At 37.4% G+C, this 26580-nt stretch overlaps 1 protein-coding gene and 1 pseudogene across 1 annotated transcript in view; one reads left to right on the forward strand and one right to left on the reverse strand.

Moving 5' to 3' along the window:
- The window catches only part of LOC105307154 (zinc finger protein 791), a 23956-nt gene extending 6781 nt beyond the window's left edge, over window positions 1–17175 (forward strand). Inside the window, 4 exon segments of the mRNA XM_011382513.2 lie at window positions 12670–12796; window positions 12988–13048; window positions 13454–15080; window positions 15083–17175. Coding sequence (XP_011380815.2) covers window positions 12670–12796; window positions 12988–13048; window positions 13454–15080; window positions 15083–15118 — 1851 coding nt within the window. The 3' untranslated portion in view covers window positions 15119–17175.
- A 118-nt stretch (window positions 17176–17293) lies between these two features.
- On the reverse strand, window positions 17294–17420 carry LOC111732684 (annotated as a pseudogene).
- Between the last annotated feature and the right edge of the window lie 9160 nt (window positions 17421–26580).

Genomic DNA, 26580 nt, shown 5'->3' on the forward strand with positions numbered 1-26580 from the left:
CTTGGTAGACTTGGCTTTTCTTTACAGCAGTTTTAGGTTTACAGAAAACTTGATCAGAAAGTATGGAGCGCTCCTATATAACCTCTCTTCCTCCACACAGTTTGCCCTAATTTTTATATCTTAGATCACTTTGGTATCTTTGATATAATTTCTGAACCAATATCAATGCATTAAAGTCCGCAGCTTACATTGAGTGTAGTACAGTCTCTGGGCTTCAGCTGATGTAAAATGGTGCGTGTCCATCTTCCCTGTATCCTGTAGAATACTTTAACTCCCTTAAAAATCCCCTGCCATCTGCCTACTCATTCATTCCTCTCTCTCACCCCCAAATCTCTGGCAACCAGCTTTGCTCTTTCCAGAACTTTGCTTGGAATCATATAGTGTGTAGCCATGTCATATTGGCTGCTTACACTAAGCAATATGATTTTAAAGTCTCCGTGTCTTTTTTGGCTTGATACCTCATTTCCTTTTATCACTGAATAATAATTCATCATATGGATGTTCCAGTAACTATTTTTCCATTCTCCTATTAGAGGATATCTTGGTTACCTGTAAGTCTTCACAGTCATAAATAAAGCTCTTATAAACAATGACGTGTAGGGGTTTTTTAATGAACGTTAAGTTTTCAACTTATTTGAGGAAATAAGGAGCATGATGGCTGGATTGTACGATAAGAATAGGTTTGGTTTTTTAAGACATTGCCTATCTTCCAAAATAAGCATACCATTTTCCATTCCCACCAGCAATGGATGAAGGTTCCTGTTGCTCCACATCTTTGCCATCGTTTGTTGGTTGTTCTCAATGTTTTGAATTTTAGCCATTGTATTAAATGCCTAGTAATATCATTTTCTCCTTTTATTTGTACTTCCTAATGACGTGATGTTGAGCATCTTTTCCTATGCTTATTTACCATTTGTTTTTCTTTGATGAAGTGTGTGTTTAGATCTTTTGTCCATTTTTAATTGTGTTGCTTGTCTTCTTATTGTTGAGTTTTAAGAGTTCTTTGGACATTTTGGATACCAGTTCTTTATCAGATTAGTGTTTTGCAAAGATTTTTCTCCTAGTCTCTGACTTATGTTTTCAGTCTCAACACAGTCTTTCACAGAGCAAGTTTTATTTTAATGAAGTCAAACTTATTTTTTCTTTCATTAATTTTTCTTTTTTGTGTTGTATCTAAAAATTTATAACCAAACCCTAGGTAATGTAGATTTTCTCCTATGTTATCATTCAGGAATTTCGTGGTTTTGCATTTTATATAAGAGCTGACTTTTGTGAAAGGTAAGATCTGCGTCTAGAATGATTACTGATTGGTTGATTGATTGATTTTTGCATGTCGATGTCTTGTTTTCCTACCACTATTTGTTGAAAAGGCTATACTTTATCCATTGAATTGCCTTTGATCCTTTGTCAAAGATCAGTTGATCATATTTGTTTGCATCTACAGGGAAGAATTGACTTTTATATATTAACCATTTGTTTTTCAACCTTATGCTATTCTATTATTAGTTCAAGGGGTTCTTTGTTATTGTTTTCTTTGGGATTTTCTCCATAGTCATGTGTTATGTGACAGAGACAGTTTAATTTCTTATTTCCCATTCTGTATACCTTTTCTTGTCTTGTCTTATTGTACTAGTTTAGACTTCCAGGAGAGTGTTGACTAGAACTGGTGAGAAGGGGACATCATTGCCTTCTTCCTGATCTTACCAGGAAGGTGTCTAGTTTCTCACCATGAAGTATGATCTTAACTGCAGATTTCTTGTAGATGGTGTTTCTCATGAAGGTCAGGGAGTGCCTTTCTACTCCTAGTTTGCTACCACAGATGGATTTTGATAATCCAGGTTTTCTTTCAAGTAACACTAAACCATGTCACTGGCTATATAAATTCCTCATAACAGAGTATTCCCAGTTCTTCTCTCCCTGTGCCTTATTACATTGTTACTGTTCATTTCACTTGTTCATAAGTTATAATTACCGAATACTTTATTGCTAGTATTATTTTGAACAAAGAATTTTTAAAGTGATAGTATTTTCCCTTCATTTATTCCTTCTCAAATGCTTTGTGCCTTTCTTCATTTTCCTTCCTTTTGAAGAGTTTCCTCTAACATTTCTTGCAAAGCAGGTGTACTGGTGACATATTCCCTCAATATTTGTTTCAGAAATTTCTCCCTCACTTTTGAAGGATAATTTTGCTCAACACAGAATTTTAGTTAGGTTGTTTTTTTCTATGAACCCTTTATTTCATTTCAGTCTTTTCTTGCTTGCATGATTTCAGACCAAAAAGAAAGAGTCTGACTTAATTCTTATCATTGTCTATAGCTAAGGTGTGTTTTTCCCTATGGCTTCTTTCAAATCTTTTAGTCTGGCAATTTCTTTTTCTGTTGTTGGAAACCAGACATGATGGACTGAGAAGAAGGAACCTAGGTAAATAGGCCTTTAGTGTGAGGTTTCAAGTTTATATGGCTAGGGGTTAGCCTGTGTTTACTGTTTGTGTACCTGTGTCAGAGGCTAAAATTTCATCTGGTGTCCCCTTTGTCTCTCCTGTCATCTTTGGGTTTCTCTAGAGGCTTCTCAGATAAGGTCTGAAATGTGTGGTTCTTTCCACGTATTCCACCTGTTGTCATAGGATTTGGTCTCAATCTTTTAGTGAGTCTGGGTCCCTGGGTTGTGAACTTCTGCAGTATAAATGCAAGAAATATGTTGGTCTTTTTCTGTGGTTTCTAGCAAAGACCTTTTAAAGCCCTTAGAATCTCCTGAGTGAAAAAGGCGGTAGAGCATCTTTTGTTCTAATGAGGCATTTCTTGGTGGGCTCCTGGAGGGCTTCAGAAACACCAAGCCTTGATTAGAGGCTTAAAAAGTCAGCCCCAGCTCCCAGCCCAGAGGAGAGGGCAGGGCTTAGGAGGGGCTGGAGATTGACTTACTCACTAATGGTCTTGAGCTGATCAGTCATTCCTTCGTAATGAAACCTCCATCAAAATCCTTAGACAGGATGTAGAGAGCTAGGTTAGTAAAGCACACTGAAGTGCTGGGAGGACGGCTGCGGGGAGAGGATGTGGAAACTCATCCCTTCCACTTGCCTGTTGCTGAGTTGTATCCATTATCATAAACCCAATAATAGTGCTCTTCTGAGTACTCAGAATTATTCTAGCAAATTAGCAGACCTGAGTGGGGTGTCAAGGGATTCTGTGAATTGTAGACAGCCAGGCAGAAATGTCAGTAGCCCGAGCACTTCATTTACGGCTGGCATCCGAAATGGCGGCAGTCTTGTGAGAGTGAGTGCTCAGTCTATGAAGTCTGATGCTTTTAATTGGTGAGCATCCCATTTACATTTAGGGTGATTATTGATATATGAGGACTTACTACAGCCATTTAATGTCTTGATTTCTGGTTGCTGTGGCTCTTCTTTATTTGTTCTCCCTTGTGTTTCTATCTGCTGTTTTATCTTGCTTGTTTTATGTTTTCCTCCTTTTCCTCTTTTCTTATGTTTGTGTCTCAGCTTGAGTTTACCATGAGGTTTGTATAAAATGTCTCATAGATAAAACAGTTCTTTTTTTTCTGATAGAATCTTCATTGCCTATATAAGTGCCATCCTTTTTTTCTTCTCCTTTTTATGTTTTGTTTTCACAAATCATCCCTTTTTATTTTTTTACCAAATTGAAGTAGCTATAGTTATCTTTAAGTCTTTTTTTATTATGTTATGATTAACACTCTATTCTGAAATAGAAGCAGAAAATTCCAATTTGTCACCTTACTCAAAGTTTCATGTGTTTTTGTTTTTGTTTCAAATAGAAGAAAAGATTTTTCTCCTAGTCTCTGACTTATGTTTTCAGTCTCAACACAGTCTTTCACAGAGCAAGTTTTATTTTAATGAAGTCAAACTTATTTTTTCTTTCATTAATTTTTCTTTTTTGTGTTGTATCTAAAAATTTATAACCAAACCCTAGGTATTGTAGATTTTCTCCTATGTTATCATTCAGGAATTTCGTGGTTTTGCATTTTATATAAGAGCTGACTTTTGTGAAAGGTAAGATCTGCGTCTAGAATGATTACTGATTGGTTGATTGATTGATTTTTGCATGTCGATGTCTTGTTTTCCTACCACTATTTGTTGAAAAGGCTATACTTTATCCATTGAATTGCCTTTGATCCTTTGTCAAAGATCAGTTGATCATATTTGTTTGCATCTACAGGGAAGAATTGACTTTTATATATTAACCATTTGTTTTTCAACCTTATGCTATTCTATTATTAGTTCAAGGGGTTCTTTGTTATTGTTTTCTTTGGGATTTTCTCCATAGTCATGTGTTATGTGACAGAGACAGTTTAATTTCTTATTTCCCATTCTGTATACCTTTTCTTGTCTTGTCTTATTGTACTAGTTTAGACTTCCAGGAGAGTGTTGACTAGAACTGGTGAGAAGGGGACATCATTGCCTTCTTCCTGATCTTACCAGGAAGGTGTCTAGTTTCTCACCATGAAGTATGATCTTAACTGCAGATTTCTTGTAGATGGTGTTTCTCATGAAGGTCAGGGAGTGCCTTTCTACTCCTAGTTTGCTACCACAGATGGATTTTGATAATCCAGGTTTTCTTTCAAGTAACACTAAACCATGTCACTGGCTATATAAATTCCTCATAACAGAGTATTCCCAGTTCTTCTCTCCCTGTGCCTTATTACATTGTTACTGTTCATTTCACTTGTTCATAAGTTATAATTACCGAATACTTTATTGCTAGTATTATTTTGAACAAAGAATTTTTAAAGTGATAGTATTTTCCCTTCATTTATTCCTTCTCAAATGCTTTGTGCCTTTCTTCATTTTCCTTCCTTTTGAAGAGTTTCCTCTAACATTTCTTGCAAAGCAGGTGTACTGGTGACATATTCCCTCAATATTTGTTTCAGAAATTTCTCCCTCACTTTTGAAGGATAATTTTGCTCAACACAGAATTTTAGTTAGGTTGTTTTTTTCTATGAACCCTTTATTTCATTTCAGTCTTTTCTTGCTTGCATGATTTCAGACCAAAAAGAAAGAGTCTGACTTAATTCTTATCATTGTCTATAGCTAAGGTGTGTTTTTCCCTATGGCTTCTTTCAAATCTGTCTTTTAGTCTGGCAATTTCTTTTGCTGTTGTTGGAAACCAGACATGATGGACTGAGAAGAAGGAACCTAGGTAAATAGGCCTTTAGTGTGAGGTTTCAAGTTTATATGGCTAGGGGTTAGCCTGTGTTTACTGTTTGTGTACCTGTGTCAGAGGCTAAAATTTCATCTGGTGTCCCCTTTGTCTCTCCTGTCATCTTTGGGTTTCTCTAGAGGCTTCTCAGATAAGGTCTGAAATGTGTGGTTCTTTCCACGTATTCCACCTGTTGTCATAGGATTTGGTCTCAATCTTTTAGTGAGTCTGGGTCCCTGGGTTGTGAACTTCTGCAGTATAAATGCAAGAAATATGTTGGTCTTTTTCTGTGGTTTCTAGCAAAGACCTTTTAAAGCCCTTAGAATCTCCTGAGTGAAAAAGGCGGTAGAGCATCTTTTGTTCTAATGAGGCATTTCTTGGTGGGCTCCTGGAGGGCTTCAGAAACACCAAGCCTTGATTAGAGGCTTAAAAAGTCAGCCCCAGCTCCCAGCCCAGAGGAGAGGGCAGGGCTTAGGAGGGGCTGGAGATTGACTTACTCACTAATGGTCTTGAGCTGATCAGTCATTCCTTCGTAATGAAACCTCCATCAAAATCCTTAGACAGGATGTAGAGAGCTAGGTTAGTAAAGCACACTGAAGTGCTGGGAGGACGGCTGCGGGGAGAGGATGTGGAAACTCATCCCTTCCACTTGCCTGTTGCTGAGTTGTATCCATTATCATAAACCCAATAATAGTGCTCTTCTGAGTACTCAGAATTATTCTAGCAAATTAGCAGACCTGAGTGGGGTGTCAAGGGATTCTGTGAATTGTAGACAGCCAGGCAGAAATGTCAGTAGCCCGAGCACTTCATTTACGGCTGGCATCCGAAATGGCGGCAGTCTTGTGAGAGTGAGTGCTCAGTCTATGAAGTCTGATGCTTTTAATTGGTGAGCATCCCATTTACATTTAGGGTGATTATTGATATATGAGGACTTACTACAGCCATTTAATGTCTTGATTTCTCTGTATCTCCCCTGTTTCTTTTTCCCTTGTGTTTCTATCTGCTGTTTTATCTTGCTTGTTTTATGTTTTCCTCCTTTTCCTCTTTTCTTATGTTTGTGTCTCAGCTTGAGTTTACCATGAGGTTTGTATAAAATGTCTCATAGATAAAACAGTTCTTTTTTTTCTGATAGAATCTTCATTGCCTATATAAGTGCCATCCTTTTTTTCTTCTCCTTTTTATGTTTTGTTTTCACAAATCATCCCTTTTTATGTTATTTTTTTTACCAAATTGAAGTAGCTATAGTTATCTTTAAGTCTTTTTTTATTATGTTATGATTAACACTCTATTCTGAAATAGAAGCAGAAAATTCCAATTTGTCACCTTACTCAAAGTTTCATGTGTTTTTGTTTTTGTTTCAAATAGAAGAGCTCCTTTAAATATTTCTAGTGATGCAGGTTTTATGGTGGTAAATTCCTTGAACTTTCGTTTGTCTGGAAAAGCCTTTATTTCTCCCTCATATCTAAAAGATAACTTTGCTGAGTAGATCCTATCTGGTGGTTTTTATCTCTCAATATTTTAAAGATATCATTCCACTCTACCCTGACCTGTAGAGTTTCTGCTGAAAAATCTGACGATAATCTAATGGGGTTTCCTTTGTCTTTTTTTTTCCCCTGGCTGCCTTGAGAATTCTTTCTTCATCATTGACTTCTGACACTTTTAACTAATATAATGTGTCTTAGAAGAGGTCTTTTCGCATTGAGATAATTCGGTATTCTGTTAGCTTCCTTTGCTTGTATGGCCAGTTCCTTCCCCCGGTTTGGGATGGTCTCATGTATTACTTCTTTGAATGGGCTCTGTTTCCTTTTCCCTCTCTTCTCTTTCTGGGATACATGTTATCCTTTTGTTGCCCTAATGGAGTAAGATAATTCTCATAGAGTTTGGTTTTTTTATCCTAGTTCTCTCTCTTCCACCTGAGTCATTTCTAGATTTCTGTCTTCAATCTTGCTAATTCTCTCTTCCATATGGTCTGCTCTGTTCCCTCTGTTTTCTAATGCATTCTTTATCTCATTTATTGAGTTCTTCAGCTCCAGAATTTGCTTGGTCCTTTTTTAGAGTTTCAGTCTCTTTGGTACAGTACTCTTTTTGTACTTGAAAATTTTATTCCTGAGCTCGTTGAACTGCCTGAGTTTCTTTATATCTCACTGCATTTTTTCATAACTACTATTTTGAATTCTTCATTATTCAGATCACAGTCTTCCATGACTTTGTGTTTGGTTTCTGGAGAATTTTCATTTTCTTTTTGTTATACCATGTTACCTTGGTTGTTCATAATGCTTAATGTGTTGTTCCTCTGCTGGTACATTTGAAGTAGTGAACACCTTATTTGGGCACGTACTGTTTTGAGAAACAGCTTGACAGGTTGATAATTAGAAGTCCTTTTGTTTTCCATTAGATGGTGCTATAGTGCAAATTTTTGTTTTATTTTTCCTGTGCACTATTTGTGCCTACGAGATTGCTGATGTCTTTGTGGGAAGGGGAGCTGGGTCACCAGGGTCATGGATGCTCTGTGTCCAGGTCACATGAGTGGTGGAGGAATATGGCAGGTTGGGGAAGCAGGGTTCACAAGCCCACTGCACTGCTGCCTGGTTCCTTGTGGCCACAGGCACTGCACTGTGGCTAAGAGGCTGGAGACGTGTCACCACTGCCACTTTCTGGCTTTCTGACGGTGTGAGAACTGCCACAATCAGGGGAGGGACCCAGATTCTCTGGCACCAATGCTACTGCTGTCCCTCTTACCTCTGCCAGGCCGTGGTGTGGGGGCCACACCCCCACATTAGCTCCTCTGCTGCTAATGAGTTCACTGGGGCTGCAGACTTAGCCGCAGCAGCCAGGAAACCAGGGCTATGAGCTCCACTCCTGTCCTCCTCCCCATTTGCCTCCCCTACACAGTCAAGTACACCCCACTTCAGATGTACTGATGTGTGGATATCTCCGGCATCTCCGTGCACTGAACATTTATAACTTTTCTTGCGTTATAAATGTCCTAATTGTAGATTGAAGGAGAGATACAAAGGGGTCATCTCACTCCACAATGATGCTATTGTCCTTAATTTTCTAAATTTGTATCACATATATTCAGAAAAGAATGTACAAGATGTTTTTTTCTGGAAAACAATATAAACATCTGTCTAATCATTAAGATTCATAAGTGAGCCTTGGGCAGTTGTTAGGGTCTCTCGATGTTCCTGTCCCTGACTCATGTCTATCCTGCCCCACAAAAAAACCTTTTTTATTTTTCATACCTTTACCATCTGTTCTTTTCACTAAGCAGCATTCTTTTAGTTTTACCTGCTTTGATCTTTCAGTAAATGAGTATTAATATTTGAATTGTCAGCCTCTTCTTACTTTAGAGCTCTCTCTTATATGAGAAAATTCACTGAAAGAAGCATTTACCTGTGACTTCAAAAAGTATCTAGTTTTCAGGGTTGGGCCTGGTTAGTACTTGAATGGGAGACCACGTAGGAAGACCAGGTGCTGTAGGCATAAAAAATTTAAAAATAAGGGATTGTAAACTGACAAGGTCCTTGAAATCTGTGAGGTCAACCAAGGGTTGCCTCACCTAAAAAAAAAAAAAAGAAAAAAGTATCTAGTTTTATTCAAAATGTTTTTTGGTTGGTTCTTTGCAACAGTGTATTCTACACATGCTAGTGAGGCTATGGGCCATCAAGTTACTCATCCATTTCATGGTTAGGGTGTTCAGGCTTTCAAGTTTTAATTTTTACTCATGTTAAAAATACCACTCTGTCATTCTTGTCTGTATCTCCAAGTGCAAATATACAATTCTCTAGGCATTGGGGAAAAACTGCTAAGCTACACATATACATCATGATCAATTCAGATTTACAGGAAATGGCAATAGAGTATATTAGTTGACACTTCCTCCATTTGTGCATAATTTATGTGTTTGTTGACTATGGTCATTAACACTTGAGATTGTTAAATTGACTAATTTTATCCTAATCAGTGTGAAGTGTAATATGCTTGACATTTTTTCATTATTTCTGCATTACCAAGGAGATGGATGTATTTCATATGTGGTCTTTCATCTTCTGTTAAGTAAACTTTAACAATTTCTCATTTTTTAACTATGTCCATTCAGTCTTACTCCACACAATAACTCTTTTATTATTGCATGTATTGGAGATATTTTTATTCCACCTTTATTATTGCATGTATTGGAGATATTTTTATTCCACCTTGTTGTCCTTTAACTGCCTTAGTGTTAATATATTTGAATTGGTCAGTCTCTTCTTACATCAGGGCTTAATCTTTTACTGACACAAGAAAATTCTCCCAATTTTTGGATCACTGAAGGAAGAAGCATTTACCTGTGACTCAAAAAAAGTGTCCTGGTTTTATCTTTCACATTTAAATCTGTAATGAGTTGGCTATTGTCCATGCGATGGAGGGGAGTAAAATGCATTTCCCAGTTAGATAAGTCTGTCCTTGCCCCGTGTGTTAAAGTGTTCATGATGTCCGCCACAGCTGTACAATGCCCGCTCTGCCCTTGACCAATTTTCCATATTAAATGCTGGCCTGTGGAAGGCACTTTTCCTTTACCTTGGTCTGTTTTTCTCTCTGCTATCTGGAATGCTATAGTTTGAGAATCTTTGATGTATATTAGGCAAGCTGCCACTTTGTTCTTCAAAATACCAGACTTTTTTATCTTCATTCCTCCTATTAGGTTTGGAGAAATAGTTTTTGTTGACTCCTAAAAGTTTTGGAAATAATGGAATTTTATAAAGATATATTTTGGGAGAGGTGACATTGAATTCTTTGTGAGATTGTGCACTATATTTCTCTTTTATAGAATTACTTTTATTTTTTATTTTTTAAATTTTAATTAGTTTCAAGTACATAATACATTGGTTAGACATCTATATAGTTAGTAAAATGATCCCCACAATTGCTCCTTCCCTCCCTTAACCCTCCACCTAGCCAATGTATTAATGCTAATTGCATTCCCTATGCCGTGCTCCCCATCCCCATGACCATCCATCAGCTACTAATTTGTACTTAACTTTAACCCTTCACCCCATTCTCCCAGCCCCCCAAATCCCCCTCCCCTCTGTCACCAAATTGTCCACTCTATTTGTGAGTCTGTTTTCGATTAGTTCTTTTTATTCCTTACATTCCACATGTAAGTGAAATCATATAGTGTTTATCTTTCTCTGTCTGACTTAAATATCTTTTAGGTCCATCAGAGCAATATCTTTTTCCATCCCCTTCCTTTTCATCTGTAGGGGTCTTGTTTTCTTATCCTTTCAGCCACTCTCTTTTGGTTGGAGCACTTCATTCTTTTCCGTTTAAGGTACTTATTGATAGGAATGTAGTTGTTACTATTTTTTATTCCTGTTTTTGATACATGCTTTTTCTTCTTAAAGAAGTCCCTCCAGCAACATTTTCTGTAATACTGGCTTAGTGGTGATAAATTCCTTTAGCTTTTTTTTTTTTTTTTTTTTTTTTTTGGTCTGGGAAGCTCTTTATCTGTCTCTCAACTCTAAATGATAGCTTTACTAGATAAATTATTCTTGGTTGTATATCCTGGGTCTTCATTCTGCCGAATATTTTTTGCTAAGTCCTTCTGTCTTGCATAGTTTCTTTTGAGAATCAGCTGCCAGTCTTATGGGTGTTCCTTTATAAGTAATTATCTTTTTTCTCTTGCTGCTGTGCACCATATTTTCACTTATTTTTCCTTTGATGTTATTTAATAGAAAATTCAAAATTTTTTTTATTAGGGTCATTAAATATCATTCATTAGTCTTGTTTAGGACCTAATTAAACCTGTAGGGAACCAGATGTAATCTTCCAGGTGTTCTCTCCTAGTGTAATCAGACAGGAAGAGTTCAATTCCACAAGGAACTAAGTTGTGACAACACGTGTGAAATATTGTCTTCCCTGGAAGCTCATTAGAGACTCGACACAGAGAGATTTCAGGGGGCAGATCACACAGGCACCCTCTGCCAAGCACAACAAATATTTAGACTTTCAGAACACAAACAAGAGTTTGGGATGTGTTCCTTGCATACACATTTTAGGCACACTGAGCTACAACCTATTAGATTTGTAGGGCCCCTTATATCCTAGTTCTCAAATACCAACAAAGGACAGACAGATGAGGAGCCATCCCTAAAAGTCAGCAGTCTTAGGCCTACAAATGTACTAGGCAGTAATACGATGAGCAAGTGCTACAGATCCACCATAGAAAGAGTGATTAAAGCTGACCCAAGCAGCTCATATTACTCTGTGTACTCACCAAGTAGTGGGGATTTCCTATTCTGTTTCTTAACTGGATGAGTAGATTCTACCATCAGAATTACCGCGTGGGAGCATCTTCTCTATCCTCTGCATGTAGACATCAGTGGGTTAATGATCTTTTTCAGAGACCAGTGTTTAGGGGAATTATGTGGCTGAGGGATTCCTATGCTTAGAAGTTGGGCTGTCATGTTCCTGTGCATCACATGAGGGCAGGGAAATGAGAAAAGTGAGAGGGCAGCCTCTAGAGTGGTTGGTTGAGAATCACTACCTCCTGAAATTGGAGAACAGTTTTATGTCCTGTTAAAGGAAAGCACTGCTAAGCCCTTTGTTTTAGATTGATGGACATACTGTGGGTGGACTCCAGTTAACTCCCTTGAAAATTGCAACTCTATCCAGTCCCTCACGGTCAGCAGGGCCCAGGATATACTGTTACAGTCTTGCAGAAAGAGCTCTTCCATCTCACTATATGTGTACATACATGTTTAAAATTGGTGAGAAGCAGCTCTCAGCCCCGTGAGTATAGGGATTTTGTGAAGGTCTAAATCGGCATGCCTTATTTCTCATGTCTGAGCTCTAACTTCTGAATAACTTCCCAGCCCCATGAAATGGGACAAAGATGAAAAGGAATAACGATCTCTGACAAATACTTTTACAGACAAGTTAAAATTAAGAAAATTTTCATTCAGCCAGCAGTATGGCTACTTGTAATGTCTTGGCGTACTTAAGGACTGTATGGCCAGTTTGTCCTAGTCATAAGTTGGATTTCCACAGGTCTCCTGGCCTCTCATGTTTGGGAATTGGAATAGAATAAGAAGTTTGCAGTTCTTCATTGAGTTTTTGTTCATTATAACCTCATGCATTGTGGAGTGCTTTGTGATATATGATGGGTAACAAGGAAGGAGATGAAAGATTTTCTCACAAGGAATTAATGGTCTTAAAAATATTTCTTTCATTTCTGTAGCAGTTCTCTCATTTTTCAATGTGCTCTGGACTCTACCATTAGAGAACAATAAGGCTTAAAGTGATCATAGTAAAAATATAGAAATAATTTCCATGTGTTTGTGATGCTGTTAAATTTATGAGGCACTGATTAATGAATAGTAAGAATTCTAATGACCAAGTCATAGAACAAATATTTTGAGATCACAGAATTATATGCGAACTTCTTATGAATTGACTTTAGATCCCCAGTTCTGTCCATCTTACCTGTCTTCCTATGTACATGTGTGGGATGTTTTAGGACTCAGTGGCCTTTGAGGATGTGGCTGTAAACTTCACCCTGGAGGAGTGGGCTCTGCTGGAACCTTTGCAAAAGAAACTCTACAGAGATGTGATGCGAGAAACCTTGAGGAACCTCGCATCAGTAGGTACGGATAACAGCATTCCTTCATTTAGTCACTTCTCTTAAGTGTTTCTTTTCCATCAATGTGTTCTCTGGTTTGGAACGGGGAAAGGGAACACTTTGGTAAAGAAAGCACGCATGGTCAGAGCTCATCATAGATCTGTAATGTAATAATTCTTATGTAATTTTTTTGATTATTCTGGATCTGCATTTTAGGGAAAAAATGGGAAGACCATAACATTGAAGATCAGTACAAGAACCAGAGAAGAAACATAAGGTGAGTTAACACTCACAGCAGAAAAGAGTGTCCCACAAGGAATCTTTGTCGGTCATGAAAATTTGAAAACAAGCAGACACAAAACAGCCCAGCTTCAAATTTATTTAATTTGGGGAAATTTTTACTGATAATGTTTTCTTAATTATTACATAGATGTTCAGTGTGTACAAAATAGTTCACTTGGAAACAGTATCCAGAAATTCTGTATATGAATATCACTAATTTGATGATAACTATGTTTGAACCTTCTTTTAGGCATTCAGTATATATTCAGTTTCAGACAATTCAGGCAAGGCAGAAAACCTACTTTCCTATAAATTTTAAGTACATAATTCTAATGTTTATTAATAGGTATAAAATTATTAGTAAAAAATCATTAATTATGTACTCCTGATTTTTTTATAGAAGTCATACGGTAAAGAGACTCTGTGAAAGTAAAGAAGGTAATCAATGTGGAGAAAACTTCAGCCGTATTCCAAATCTTAATTTGAACAAGAAAACTTCCACTAAAGTAAAACTATGGGAGTGCAGTGTGTGTAGAAAAGTCTTCATGAGTCGTTCATCCCTTAATAGACACATGAGATCTCATACTGTGCCCAAACCATATAAGTATCAGGAGTGTGGAAAGAAACCTTATAAATGTAAGATATGTGGGAAAGCTTTCAGTTATCTCCAACCTTTTCAAAAACATGAAAGAAATCATAGTGTAGAGAAATCCTATAAATGTAAGGAATGTGGGAAATCCTTTAGATATCGCCAGTCTGTTCGCAAACATGAGCGGACTCACACTGGAGAGAAACCTTACCAATGTAAACAATGTGGAAAAGCCTTTAGATATCATCAGACCTTTCAAACACATGAAAGAACACACACAGGAGAGAAACCCTATGAATGTAAGCAGTGTGGTAAAGCCCTCAGTTGTCCCAGTTCCTATCGAAGTCATGAAAGGACTCACACTGGAGAAAAACCCTATGAATGTAAAAAGTGTAGTAAAGCCTTCAGTTGTCCCAGTTCTCTTCGAAAACATGAAAGAACTCATACTGGAGAGAAACCATATGACTGTAAGGAATGTGGGAAAGCCTTCATTTCTCTTGGAAGCTTTCAAAGACACATGATAACGCATACTGGAGATGGACCTTACAAATGTAAGGAATGTGGGAAGGCATTCAATTGTCCCAGTTCATATCGAATACATGAAAGGTCTCACACTGGAGAAAAACCCTATGAATGTAAACAATGTGGTAGAGCCTTCAGTTGTTCCAGTTCCTTTCGAACACATGAAAGAACGCACACTGGAGAGAAACCCTATCAATGTAAGGAATGTGGAAAAGCCTTCCATTGGCTCACCACTTTTCAAGTCCACGTGAGAACTCACACTGGAGAGAAACCCTACATATGTAAGCAATGTGGTAAAGCCCTCAGTTGTCCCACTTCATTTCGAAGACATGAAAAGACTCACACAGCAGAGAAACCCTATGAATGTAAACAATGTGGTAAAACCTTCAGTTCTGCTCTAGGTTTGCAAATACATGAAAGAACTCACACTGGAGAAAAACCCTATAAATGTGAGGAATGTGGGAAAGCATTTGTTTCTCTCACAAGCTTTCGAAGACACATGATGACACACACTGGAGATGGACCTTATAAGTGTAAGGAATGTGGGAAAGCATTCAATTGTCCCAGTTCATTTCGAATACATGAAAGAACTCACACAGGAGAGAAACCCTATGAATGTAAAATATGTGGTAAAGCCTTCAGTTGTTCCAGTTATGTTCAAGTGCATGAAAGAACTCACACTGGAGAGAAACCCTATGAATGTAAGGAATGTGGGAAAGCTTTCATTTATCGCACAACTTTTCGAGGTCACATGAGAGTGCACACTGGAGAGAAACCGTATAAATGTGAAGAATGTGGGAAAGCCTTTAGTCGGCCCAGTTCATTTAGAAGCCATGAAAGAATTCACACTGGAGAGAAACTTCTTCAGTGTAAGCATTGTGGGAAAGCCTTCAATTGGCCCACATCTTTACATAAGCATGTCATGAGAATGCACACTGGATAGATAAATTATAAACACAGTAAAGTTTTCAGTCTTAACAGATATACTCAAAGTCATTTGAAAACTCTACTGGAGAAAAATGTTTATAAACGTAAGTAATAAAAGAGAGCCTGATGCAAATTAATTTACAACATGACAAAAATGTTTTTAAAGTTAAAAATATACTGTCCTTCAAGTGGATCATCCTGAAACTCAGTGTCTGGATTGTGGGTTCTGCTTGTTGCTTTTGTAAGTGAATACTGAGACAGTTCTGTAAGTACTCTAAGCTATAGGACATAAGCTTTTAGTAGGTAGTGCTTTTCCTTAAATCAGCTTATAAATTTTTTGTTTTTCTACTTTGAAGTCTGTTAGAACCATGGGTGAGTTGAAATATAATTGTAATATACTAGTAGTGTTAATTTTTATATAAACTTTTAATTCTTCTTAAGGGGAATAATGACACTGGTATTTGTTGGTATTTTCCTATTGGCTTTGTGTGGCAGGTGCCGGGTATTCCTTACCCATTATAAATATTCCTTTTTTGTTATGAGAAAAACTCTTTCTTTCATCAGAAGAGCTTTATTCATTTTTCCTTAATAGATGGTTGGCATAAGTTTGTACGTATACAAAGTTTATCATAAAGTATCTCATTTGAATTACTGTTTACATCTTTTCCCTTTTCTTTGTCATTCTTTCTGAATGTGTTTTGGATAACAGACTTTACACATTAAGAAAAGCAACCTATGCTGACATCAATCTCAGACTTATAAAGCTATTTTAAAATACTTACAAGTATAATTATTTTAGATTTAAATTCACAGCTACAATATCTTTACACCAAAGCAACATTTTTCCCCATCAAGCCATTAAAATCCTCCTACAGTACTATTACATCACCATTTGAGGTATCTTTTACCCATAATATAATTAGAATAATTATATGATATCACTAAAGTCAACCAGTAGCATTAGCATCCCTCTATTTATATTGAGCACCTATTGTGTGCCTGGGCTGGACACTAGAAATACAACAGTGAACATAACTAAAATGGTCACTGCTCTCACAGTGCTTCAAGTCTATAAGGGTAAATATAATCACATTTCTAGCTACTTTCCTAAGTGTTATTAACACTTAAACTCTGATTCATTTTTGTAAGAACATTATCTTTGGTAGACCAATAGACCTTTATATTTGTCAAAAAAAAGAAAAGACCTTTGATAGGACAATAAAACCTTTGATAGGACAATAAAACATAGGATTGGAAATAGCTCTCCTGGAATATGTTATGTCCACGTGGGTAATGTTGTGACCTTTTTCTAGAATACTTTCTGTTCTTTTTATGGTTCCATGTTAGAATTCATTAATAGTCTCATGAGATTCAGATGGCAGAAGTGAAGGTCTGTTTTTGAACCACAGTACACAGAAACATAGATGTTTCATATATATACCTGCTTTCAATCTATTTTCATGATTCTTTGCCCTGCCAGTCTAGAGTATCCTCAGTACCACCACCAACTACATGACTTCCGTTTTCTGAGCTGTAGGTTTCCACAGATGCCTCCACAAGTCCCACAGCAAAGATCTGTCGGTTTGGATTCTCCTGCAAGCCCTCATGTGTCCACTAGGCAACAAATTTGGACTGTCATGTTTGAAAATCTTCTCTTAAGTGCTGACTCCCTTCTTTAGAGTGTATTTGTATGCAGCCTGGTTTGTATAGTAAACACTTGGTTCTATTACTATCACTAGTGACTGTGTGTTCCTGATTCCACCAAAACAGCTACAGTGGTGCTGTCAGAAAGAACTATGTGGGCGTTTGTTCCTGTTTCACTGCAGTGACTGCGCTGACAGTCTTTGTATGTGAGAATTGGCACCTTCTTTATATCTGAATATTTCCGACTACTCACAACTGAACATAATTCCTCAGTACGTTTTCAATTACATTTGTATGTGATTTAAAATAGTGTTCATTGTTATGTCAAATGTTTCTGTAGGTGTTTCTTAGAAATGTTTTACTGTTTGAAACAGCTTGTGTACTAACAAATATTTTATTTTCCACTTCCTGATAGGATATATTAAAACATTCCCACTGTAGATCAGTTTTGTGATTTTTTTTTTTTTTTTTAAGGCAAGGCAACCCTTGATTGACCTCACAGATTTCAAGGACCTTGTCAGCTTACAATCTTTTTTTTGTTGTTTTTTTTTTTTTAAACACCTACAGCACATGGTCTTCCTAGGTGGTCTCCCATCCTCCTATCCAAGTACTAACCAGGCCTGACCCTGCTTAGCTTCTGAGATCAGATGGGATCAGGCTTGTTCAGGGTGGTATGGCCGTAGACAGTTTTGTGATTTTTGTCAAATTAATCATTATACATTTTGAATCAAAGTTATGTGGTATTTTTTTCTCTCAGGCAAATTTTATTTTTTATTCTATAGTTTTAAAATGTCATTAAACTAACATCTCAAAGCATTCTTAATTAAAAACTCATATCATGATTTTGTTGGTGCCTTACCAAAAACTACCAGGATCACACCTATGCTCAGAGAGGGGTATAATAGAATTGTGATAAGGATGACCGCAAACCATAAATGGTAATGGATTGCATCAGAGGGTGCTCAGAAGGTCTTATAAAACTTGTGCTTGTGTCAAGTGATGGGATTGGCATTCAAGGAAGAAAAATATTTCTGTGTTTTGGGTACAGTGAGGAAGTAGACTAAATTCTTTCTTTGGTAATCATAATAGTTCTTACCTAATATTTCCTGTTATATGGGATACTATTTTCCATATAAAGTAACTCAGTTAAAATAGATAAAGTCACTTACTCTTTAGCAAACTATAATGTCAACCGAGGCCTTTGGATTCAGGTAACTTGTCAGAAATCTACCAAGGGAGAAAAACAGGGTCCCTATTCCATTAGAACTTTTGCTAAGAAACTATGCCCTCAGTGCTATTTTTTTTTTCAGCATTCCTATCTTGCCAGGCACTGCAGACTGAAAATATACACAATTTTTGGTACAGCCACTATGGAAAACACTATGGAGATTCTTCACAAACACTAAAATAGAACTACCATATGATCCAGCAATCTCACTTCTTGGTATTTGTCTAAAGAAAATTCAAAAAGGTATATGTCCATCCGTATGTCCACTGCAGCATTATTTCCAATAGGCAAGATACAGAAACAACTTAGGTATCCATCATAGATGAATGGGTAGAGACGTTCCACAAATGGAACATTACTTGGCCATAAAAAGAGTGAAATCTTACCATTTACAACAACATGGATGGACCTAGAAGGTATTATGCTAAGTGAAACAAGTCAGAGAAAGAAAGAAATACCACATAGTTTCATTTATGTGTGGAAACTAAAAAAACACACAAGAAATCAGACTCACAGAAACATGGTTGCTAGAAGGGAGGCATGGGGGGATGGGTGAAAAAGGTGAAGGGAGATACAGCCAATTATGTGATAAGTTTGCGTGGTGACAGGTGATTAATAGACTTATTGTGGTGATCACTTTGTAAGCTGTATAAATGTCCAATCACTATATTATACACCTGAAACTAATTGTATACCAACACTTTTGGTTTATAAAATGGAAATAAGGGCTTTGAAAGAAATTAAACCGACACATGAAGCTCAATAGGGAGCTTTCTGTGTGTGTGTGTCTTTAGAAGGTCAGGGCCTCAGTGAGTGAGGATGTCCTCACTCATTATTGTTATGTCCACCATCTAATACATCTTAAATACTGAGGAACTGCTCAGGTGTGTACATAAACAGTGGGGAGCAATAGACAGTCCTGCATTCCTGTGATCAACAGTAATGGTTCTGATGAAGATATAGATGTGGTTCATTTTCATTTTTGCCATGGTTAAAAGTTTTATTAAATGGGATAGTAGTCATGAATTTAGATATGGCTTATCTGAGACTTAAGACTGTTTTCATTGCTTTGGGCCATAGATATTTGCCTTTTATATTTCCATTATTATTGTGCTGCCACACAGACTAAGTGAGACTATATGTACCCCACGAGGCCATGGAGTTCCTCTACATTCGAGGAGGACTAGTCATCTGCACAGCTGTAGCCCATCATGGGTTTTCCTATGAGGAGGATGATACTTGTGCAGGTCCAATGTGATTTCCTCCTAGTTAAACCACCAAAAAGACCTACGGAATGCTAGAAGGCAGTCATCCAAGGAATAGTTGAGATATGCTGCAGGCAGTGTGTTAGCTTCTTGAGTAATACCCTAATTTAGTGGAGAAAGCAGGTATGTTTGACATCTTCAAAATGGGAAGTTTTTAATGCCTTTTATAAGAGGACACCTGGAAGCTTTTTGTTTCAGCGGTTCACAAAGTTACAAAGGCTGTTTTGCTGTTCACAGGTTTCGTCTCCATATTCTTAGACTTCCAGCATATATCATGCAAGGGGGATAGTGGAAATTAACAGCTCTGTGTTTTATTACAGAGCAAAGGAAATCAAAACTTCCATTTTTTTCAGTGATAACATGTTTTCTTTGCATGGTATATGACTTACATAATTGTCTCAGTTGTTCCACTCTTCTCCCAATCATTCATCCCTTCTCACAAATGAAAGTTGGATGCAGGGAGAAGAGAGTCTTACCAAACTCACAGCTCTCAGGATAATGCCATCTCAGGCTTAAAGACTTAATGTGTGCCACCACCTCTACTGGGAACCATTAAAATTTTTATAGTCAGCAGGAAACTGCAAAATTTGTGTAATTCTGCACTTTTACAAATATGGCATCAAATTTGACAAACGGGGCTCATGTGGCAACATGGTATTCTATTTACATTCTGGAAAAAAAAAGTAGAGGCAAATATAGGGACCTAAAACAAGTAGTTAAAACTAGGTATCGGGGTTTTGTACAAATGGGCACCACAAGAAGTGTTCTCTTGGGATAATGGAGTGTCCTCTATCTTTTGGTGGTAGTATTAATATACGTTTGTGAAAACTCATAACTACACTTAACATTAGTGTGTGTATATATCCGAAATAATAGGAAATAACAAAAAATGCTTTCATAAACTAGGGGATTGGTAAACTCTCATGAATTTTGATTGTTACATGTGCAACACTTCTTTTCACCACCTTGGGATCTATCTTATGAAGAACTGAATGACTGGGGAAGGAGGACTCACTCATTCCCCAACAGACCTTTTTCGCAACTCCAACTTAACTGAAAAAACACCCTCTAGTGCTGCACTTACCCTCTACCCACACACAAAACTGAAAAGAAGTGAGAGCTTCCAGAACCTGTCTGACTTTAAGTCAGGTTTCTCAGTCAGATCTTTTAGAATGCTGGGATCTGCCCAGGGACATCCTAATTCCTGGACATCAGCATCATGTCTTTCTGAGGCCACCTTGAATCCTTTTCCAGCTCTTAAGTTTCCCATCAGAAGCCCACTCTTCTGCCTGCTGAGTGGGAAGCATCTTTAGAAATCCACACCTGTCCCACTTGAAAACCGTAGCAATGCCAGGTGGCTGTGATCTGAGAGGGTGGTAGATCTCATATCTCTCGGTATCAACAGTCCCCACTAGCACATAATTATTGGCTCCACGTACTCACAAATTACTAACAAAGTTGACCCACCTTAGATGGGGCAACAAATGGCTCTAGAATCTATTCACATAACAATCACTCCATTAGCATCTCCCTCCCTATACTCCTTTACCATAGAGGCTTTAGCAGCCTCCTCTCAGGCCTCACAAGAGTCAAAACCACCCATGTTGGCCATAAATTGCTCCGGAGATTCTGTTGGAAATGGCCTGGTGCTTCACAAAGAGCAGCCATTGCTGGCCACAGACTTGCTTTCTGGAAACGGAGGCTCTCACAGCCCCTGAACTGAACACCTTTCATAGCTGGCTTCACATTTCGCTTTCAGTCGTGGAGGCAGCACCTTTCAGGCTTGCTTCACCACAGAGGCCTCCTCATTGAAAAGATAACGGTACTTGCAGTACAGAGCAAAACGTGGACCTTCCAGCATATGTCATTAACAGGAGGAAGTGTTTTCCCCTGTCCTCAGTTCGATACAGTGGTTCTGGAAAAGGTCACGTTTTTTCTAGACCCATTGGCTCCTCGGGGAACTTATTAAGATCACCTGAGTGGCCAGGAGAGTCTATATACTTTATGGGTAATATGCTATGAGTACTCCTGATGGAGTCCACTGGAGAGCTGCTGCTTTCTATCCCTAAAATGCCCATCCCTGTTCAAAGATGAAACCCAAGCATATACATATGAGAGAAAATAGACTTTAAAATAAAGTCTATGACAAAAGACAAGGACCCAGCAACTTCATTTCTGGATATTTATCTGAAGAATTCCAAAATACTAATTCAAAAAGATATCTGCATCCCTATGTTCATTGCAGCATTATTTACAAGATAGGGAAGCAACCTTAATGCCCATCAATAGATAACTGGATAAAAAGAAGTGGTATATATATATACAATGGAATATTACTCAGCCATTAAAAAAAAAATGAAATTTCACCATTTGCATCAACATGGATCTAGAAGGTTTTGTGCTAAGTGAAATAAGTTAGAGAAAGCCAAATACCATACGATTTCACTTATATGTGGAATCAAAGAAAATAATGAACAAAACAGAAACAAACTTAGATACAGAGAACAAACTGATGGTTGCCAGTGGGAGAAGGGTTGGGATATAAGTGAAAAAGAGGAAGGGATTAAGATAATGCAAATTGCCAGTTATAAAAATGGTCATGGGGATGTAAAGTTCAGCATAGGGAATATAGTCAATAATGTTGTAATAACTGTTGTCAGATGGGTATTAGACTTAACGGGTTGATCACTTCCTAAGTTATATAAATGTCTAATCACTATGTTGTACACCAAAAACTAATATAATATTGTATGTAGACTATAATTAAAGAATAAGTTACATTAAAAAAAAAAACAACAACATCAGCCTGATGAGTCAAATTCCCAGCAGTTGTGCTAGTACTAGACAATGCCCTGGCCAACAGTCAAGCTCGTCTGCACATATTTCTGCAGATTATTAGGCCATTCCCAATGGTCTACTTATCTGGGTCCACCAATAACAAGAACAACTTCTTAGCCAAGGTCACCCCCTTAGAGGTAACTTTTCTCACAGTTACCCAACTACAAATCAAGGCCGTACATGTCTCTGCACATATGAAACCTCAAACTTTAGAGTCTCATTTCAATGCTCAAGCCAATAAATTGACTCAGGTTTCTGAGACATAAGTATACCATACCTATACCATGCCCCAGACCTGATGCTATAACCTTGGCCTACTGGGCCCATAAAATTATCAAACAATTGAAAGACCTCTGCCTTAAAGGTCTAGATAGAATGCCAGGGATCGACCTCTGCCTTGGTTAACTTATGAACAAATGCACCTTATCCCACATTAAAAAAAAAAAAATTTTTTTTAAATTAAAAACCACCACTGGCAGTAAAATCAATAGGCTTATTCCCCAGACTGAGGGTGGGGTCCCCACAGCTGATGGCAAATAAATTTTATAAGGCCCCTCACTCCTCTACAGGGGCTACTCACTACGCTCTGACCGTGACAGATACTTGTAAAGGCATAGTCCTCACCTGCGCCACCAGGCATGCTCCTTCTGAAGCCAAAATACAAGAACTCACCAAAAAATTTATCACCTTCAGTGCTCTGACATTTTCGTTGTGGTCAATTCATTTCTCAAAATACGTAACACTGGGCTCTTGAAAAAGAAAAAGGTATACAGTAGAACTTTTACCTCTTTTATGACCTCAGGCTACAGCCTTCATACTAGAATGGCTTGCTTACACAAACGGTACTAACACTACAAAATTGATAGGTGAATTTCTGTATGGTTCTTCCTTCTGTTAGAGGGATTAGACTTAACCTCCAGGCTTCAGTGCCCATTACTTCGTTGTGATCACCTACCTTAATAGCACCTTATAAATAGAGGCTTTCCTATACCAGACATTTCTGTCAAAATTATCACTCCTACAGACCTTTAGTTTATTGTAATACTGCCCACTAGCCCTCCTATGTACCCTGGGTGCTAATATGTCATTTTGGGACCCACCTTCCAAACACCCTCTGGGCCATCTCAATGTAAATGTGCTATCTTCCTACCAATTGCACTCACTTGTCACTGGCACTTCCCCTGGGGACACAAACTCATATATTATTGATGCTAATCAAGAAATGTCTGAAATACTCTAAACACATGCAGCAGACAGCTAATATTTTAGATAATTTCCATGAAGGGAAACCCTGCAGCCGTGGTAGCTGATGGCCACTTGACTTTGGACTGTTTGTTAGCAGCCAGGGAGAGTTCTGTGCCCCTAAACAGCCTGCTTGCTGCATGTGTGGTAGGCTCCACTGGCAAGGAGTCATCAACAAATGAGAGAACAAATTAGAATAACCAATATGTTAATAAAGTAACTGAACAGAGCTCAGGAACCACACTGACATATTTGGCAGAGGGTGGGGAGTGTCTCTCCTGGAATGACAAATGCTTTTTCAAGCCTTCTTCATTTTAAACATGTAGCCAGTGCTTTTCACATGGCTTTTAAAATTCATATTCAAATTCATCTGAATGGATGTGGATAATTCAGCCAATAATCAAATATCAAGGGTGAATTTTAATAATGTCACTCCTTTTTTACATTTGACTGGTATCTGTCTTTAGATATCCACGTATCTTCCTTGCCTGGCTCACAACTGGAAGCCAAGCTAACAAGGCTCACACATGCCCCTTTTCCTTTTGTGCCAACAGAATGAAGGGCCAAACCTTGAAACCCACCAGCCTCAACTCCTAGACAAAATATAGGCCCAACATTATTATTACCTAAAATCTGCAGTTTACATTAAGGCTCATTCTTTGTGACATCAAATGTGTGATGTCATGTGTCCACCATTCCAACATCACACAGAATAGATTCGCTAGCCTTAAAATCTCCTGTGCTTCATTTACTCCCTACTCACCTATCCCTCCCCATCCCCCAAACCCCTGGCATCCACTGCTATTTTATTATCTCCATAGTTTTGCCTTTTCCAGAATATAATTGGAATCATGCAGAATGTAGCCTCTGCAATGGGAATTTTTTCACTTAGCAATATGCATTTAATGTCCCACCATGTCTCATCTTGATAGTTAATTTCTTTTTATCAGTAAAGAACATTCCCTTGTTTGGATGCACCACAATCTGTACATTCACCTATGGAGGCGCCTCTTGATTGCTTCTAGTTTGGGGTGGATATGACTGAAACTTCCATACACATTTGTGTGCAGATTTTTGTGTGGACATGTGTTCTACTCATTTGGGTAAATATCTGGAGGTACAACTGATGGATCATACAGTAAGACTATATCTAGTTTTGTAAGAAACTACTACTCTGTCTTAGAAAGTGACTATTCCATTTGCATTCCCATCAGCAGTGAACAAGAGTTTCTGTTGCTCCATAAGAATTTTGTATGTCAATTATTTTTGCATTTTAGCCATTCCAATGGGTGTGTTGTGATAGCTCACTGTACTATTAATTTGCAGTTCCCTGATGACATATGATATCATCTTTTTCATATGCTGATTTGCCATCTGTCTATCTTCTTGGGTGAAGTGTCACAGATACTTTGCCCATTTTTTAATTGGGTTTGTAAAAATAATAATAATATAAATGGAGCCACTTTAAAATGGAGTCAGAGCTGTCATCCTAGAAGAACTGCCTTGCATGGCTTATGCCTCAAACCTTTGGAATGTTAAAACAGGGCAAAATAACCTTTGGACTGGACCTAAAGCAACCTTGTGTCCCAAAGCATTGTTTGCAAAGATAACAAGAAAGCAGATATTATAACTACTGGACAAATGACAACCTGACTGAAAATTTAAAACATTGTTTAGAATTAGCATCACTATGTTAGCTCATCGGCACCAGTAGAAATGCCTTCCTTCTATTTATGTAATTGTTCCCCTTCCCCTTCTCATAAATACCCCTTGCCTTTGTCTTCTAATTGGAACACACTTTGGGCTTCTGCCTGAATCAGTGATTCCCAAATAGCTATTCTTTTTTATCTCAGATAAATGCATGTTGCCTCTCATTCTGGCCTTTTGTTTTTAGGTTAACAGGTTTTCTTCTTGTTGAGTTTTAATGATTCTTTCTATATTTTGGAGACCAGTCTTTTACCAGATATGTTTTGCACATATTTGCTTCCAGTCTCCTTCTTGTGTTTTCATTCTCCTAAGTGTCTATGCAAAACAGAAATTTTTACTTTAAATGAGATCTACCTCATCATTTTCTTTCATGGCTCCTGCTTTTGGTCTTGTATCTTAAACCTCATCATCATACCCAAGCTTTTCTCCCATGTTACCCTCTGGATGTTTAATAGTTTTGCATAAAGAAAAAAAAAAACAAAAGAACCAAGCTCATAGATACAGAGAACAGACTGGCGGTCGCCAGTGATAGGGAGTGGGGAGGATGGGCAAAATGAGTGAGGGGGGTTAAAAGGGACAAATTTCCAGTTATAAAAGAAAGAAATCATGGTAATGTCATATGCAGCATGGCAACTAAAGTTATAATACTGTATTGCATATTTGAAAGTTGTTAAGAGTAAATCTTAAAGGTTCTCATTGTAAGATAAAAAATTCTATAACTATGTGGTAACTAGACTTATGTGGTGATCATTTCACAATATATACAAATATCAAATTATTATGTTGTACACTTGAAACTAATATAATGTTATATGTTGTGCCTCTATTAAAAAGTTAAATTATCAAAATAAAGTTTTAAAAAATTCAATTCAACTATATGATATCTATAGGATATATACTTTAGATTCAAAGATACAAATAGACAAAGAAAAATAATGGTAATTGTAAACAGCAACCATGAGAAAGCTGAAGTGACTACACTAATATCAGGCAAAAAAAACTCTGAAACAAAAAAATATATACTAGATAATAAGGGACATTATATCATGATAAAGAAATCAATCCATCAAGAAGGTAGAAATATATACACCTAATAACAGTACCAAAATACATGAAGCAAAAATTGACAGAAAAGAAGAGAGAAACAAACAAGTCAACAAGAATAGCTGAAGGTTTCAATATCTTTTGTAAATACTATATACAAGAACTAGGCAGAATATCAACAAGAAAATGAAAAACTTGAAAAACACAATAAGGTAAGTAGACATATCTGTAGGACATTCAACCCAACAAAAACATTATATATTCTTAAGTGTACATGGAACTTTCTCCAGGGAATACCTTATGCTAGGCAAAAAACAAACCACGATAATTGCAAAGTCTAAGAATAATACAAAGTATGGTCTCTGATCACCATGGAATGAAATTAAAAATTAAACAAATTGGAAAAAGATTGGGGAAACTCACAAATACAGACAATTGGAAAAAGAAGCTATGATTCAAATGGAAAGGAAAACAAGACCCCTAAATGTTGCCTATAAGAGACTCACTTCAGATTAAAAGAC

The sequence above is a fragment of the Pteropus vampyrus genome, unplaced genomic scaffold (genome assembly GCF_000151845.1).
Source record: "Pteropus vampyrus isolate Shadow unplaced genomic scaffold, Pvam_2.0 Scaffold482, whole genome shotgun sequence".
Lineage (NCBI taxonomy): Eukaryota > Metazoa > Chordata > Mammalia > Chiroptera > Pteropodidae > Pteropus > Pteropus vampyrus.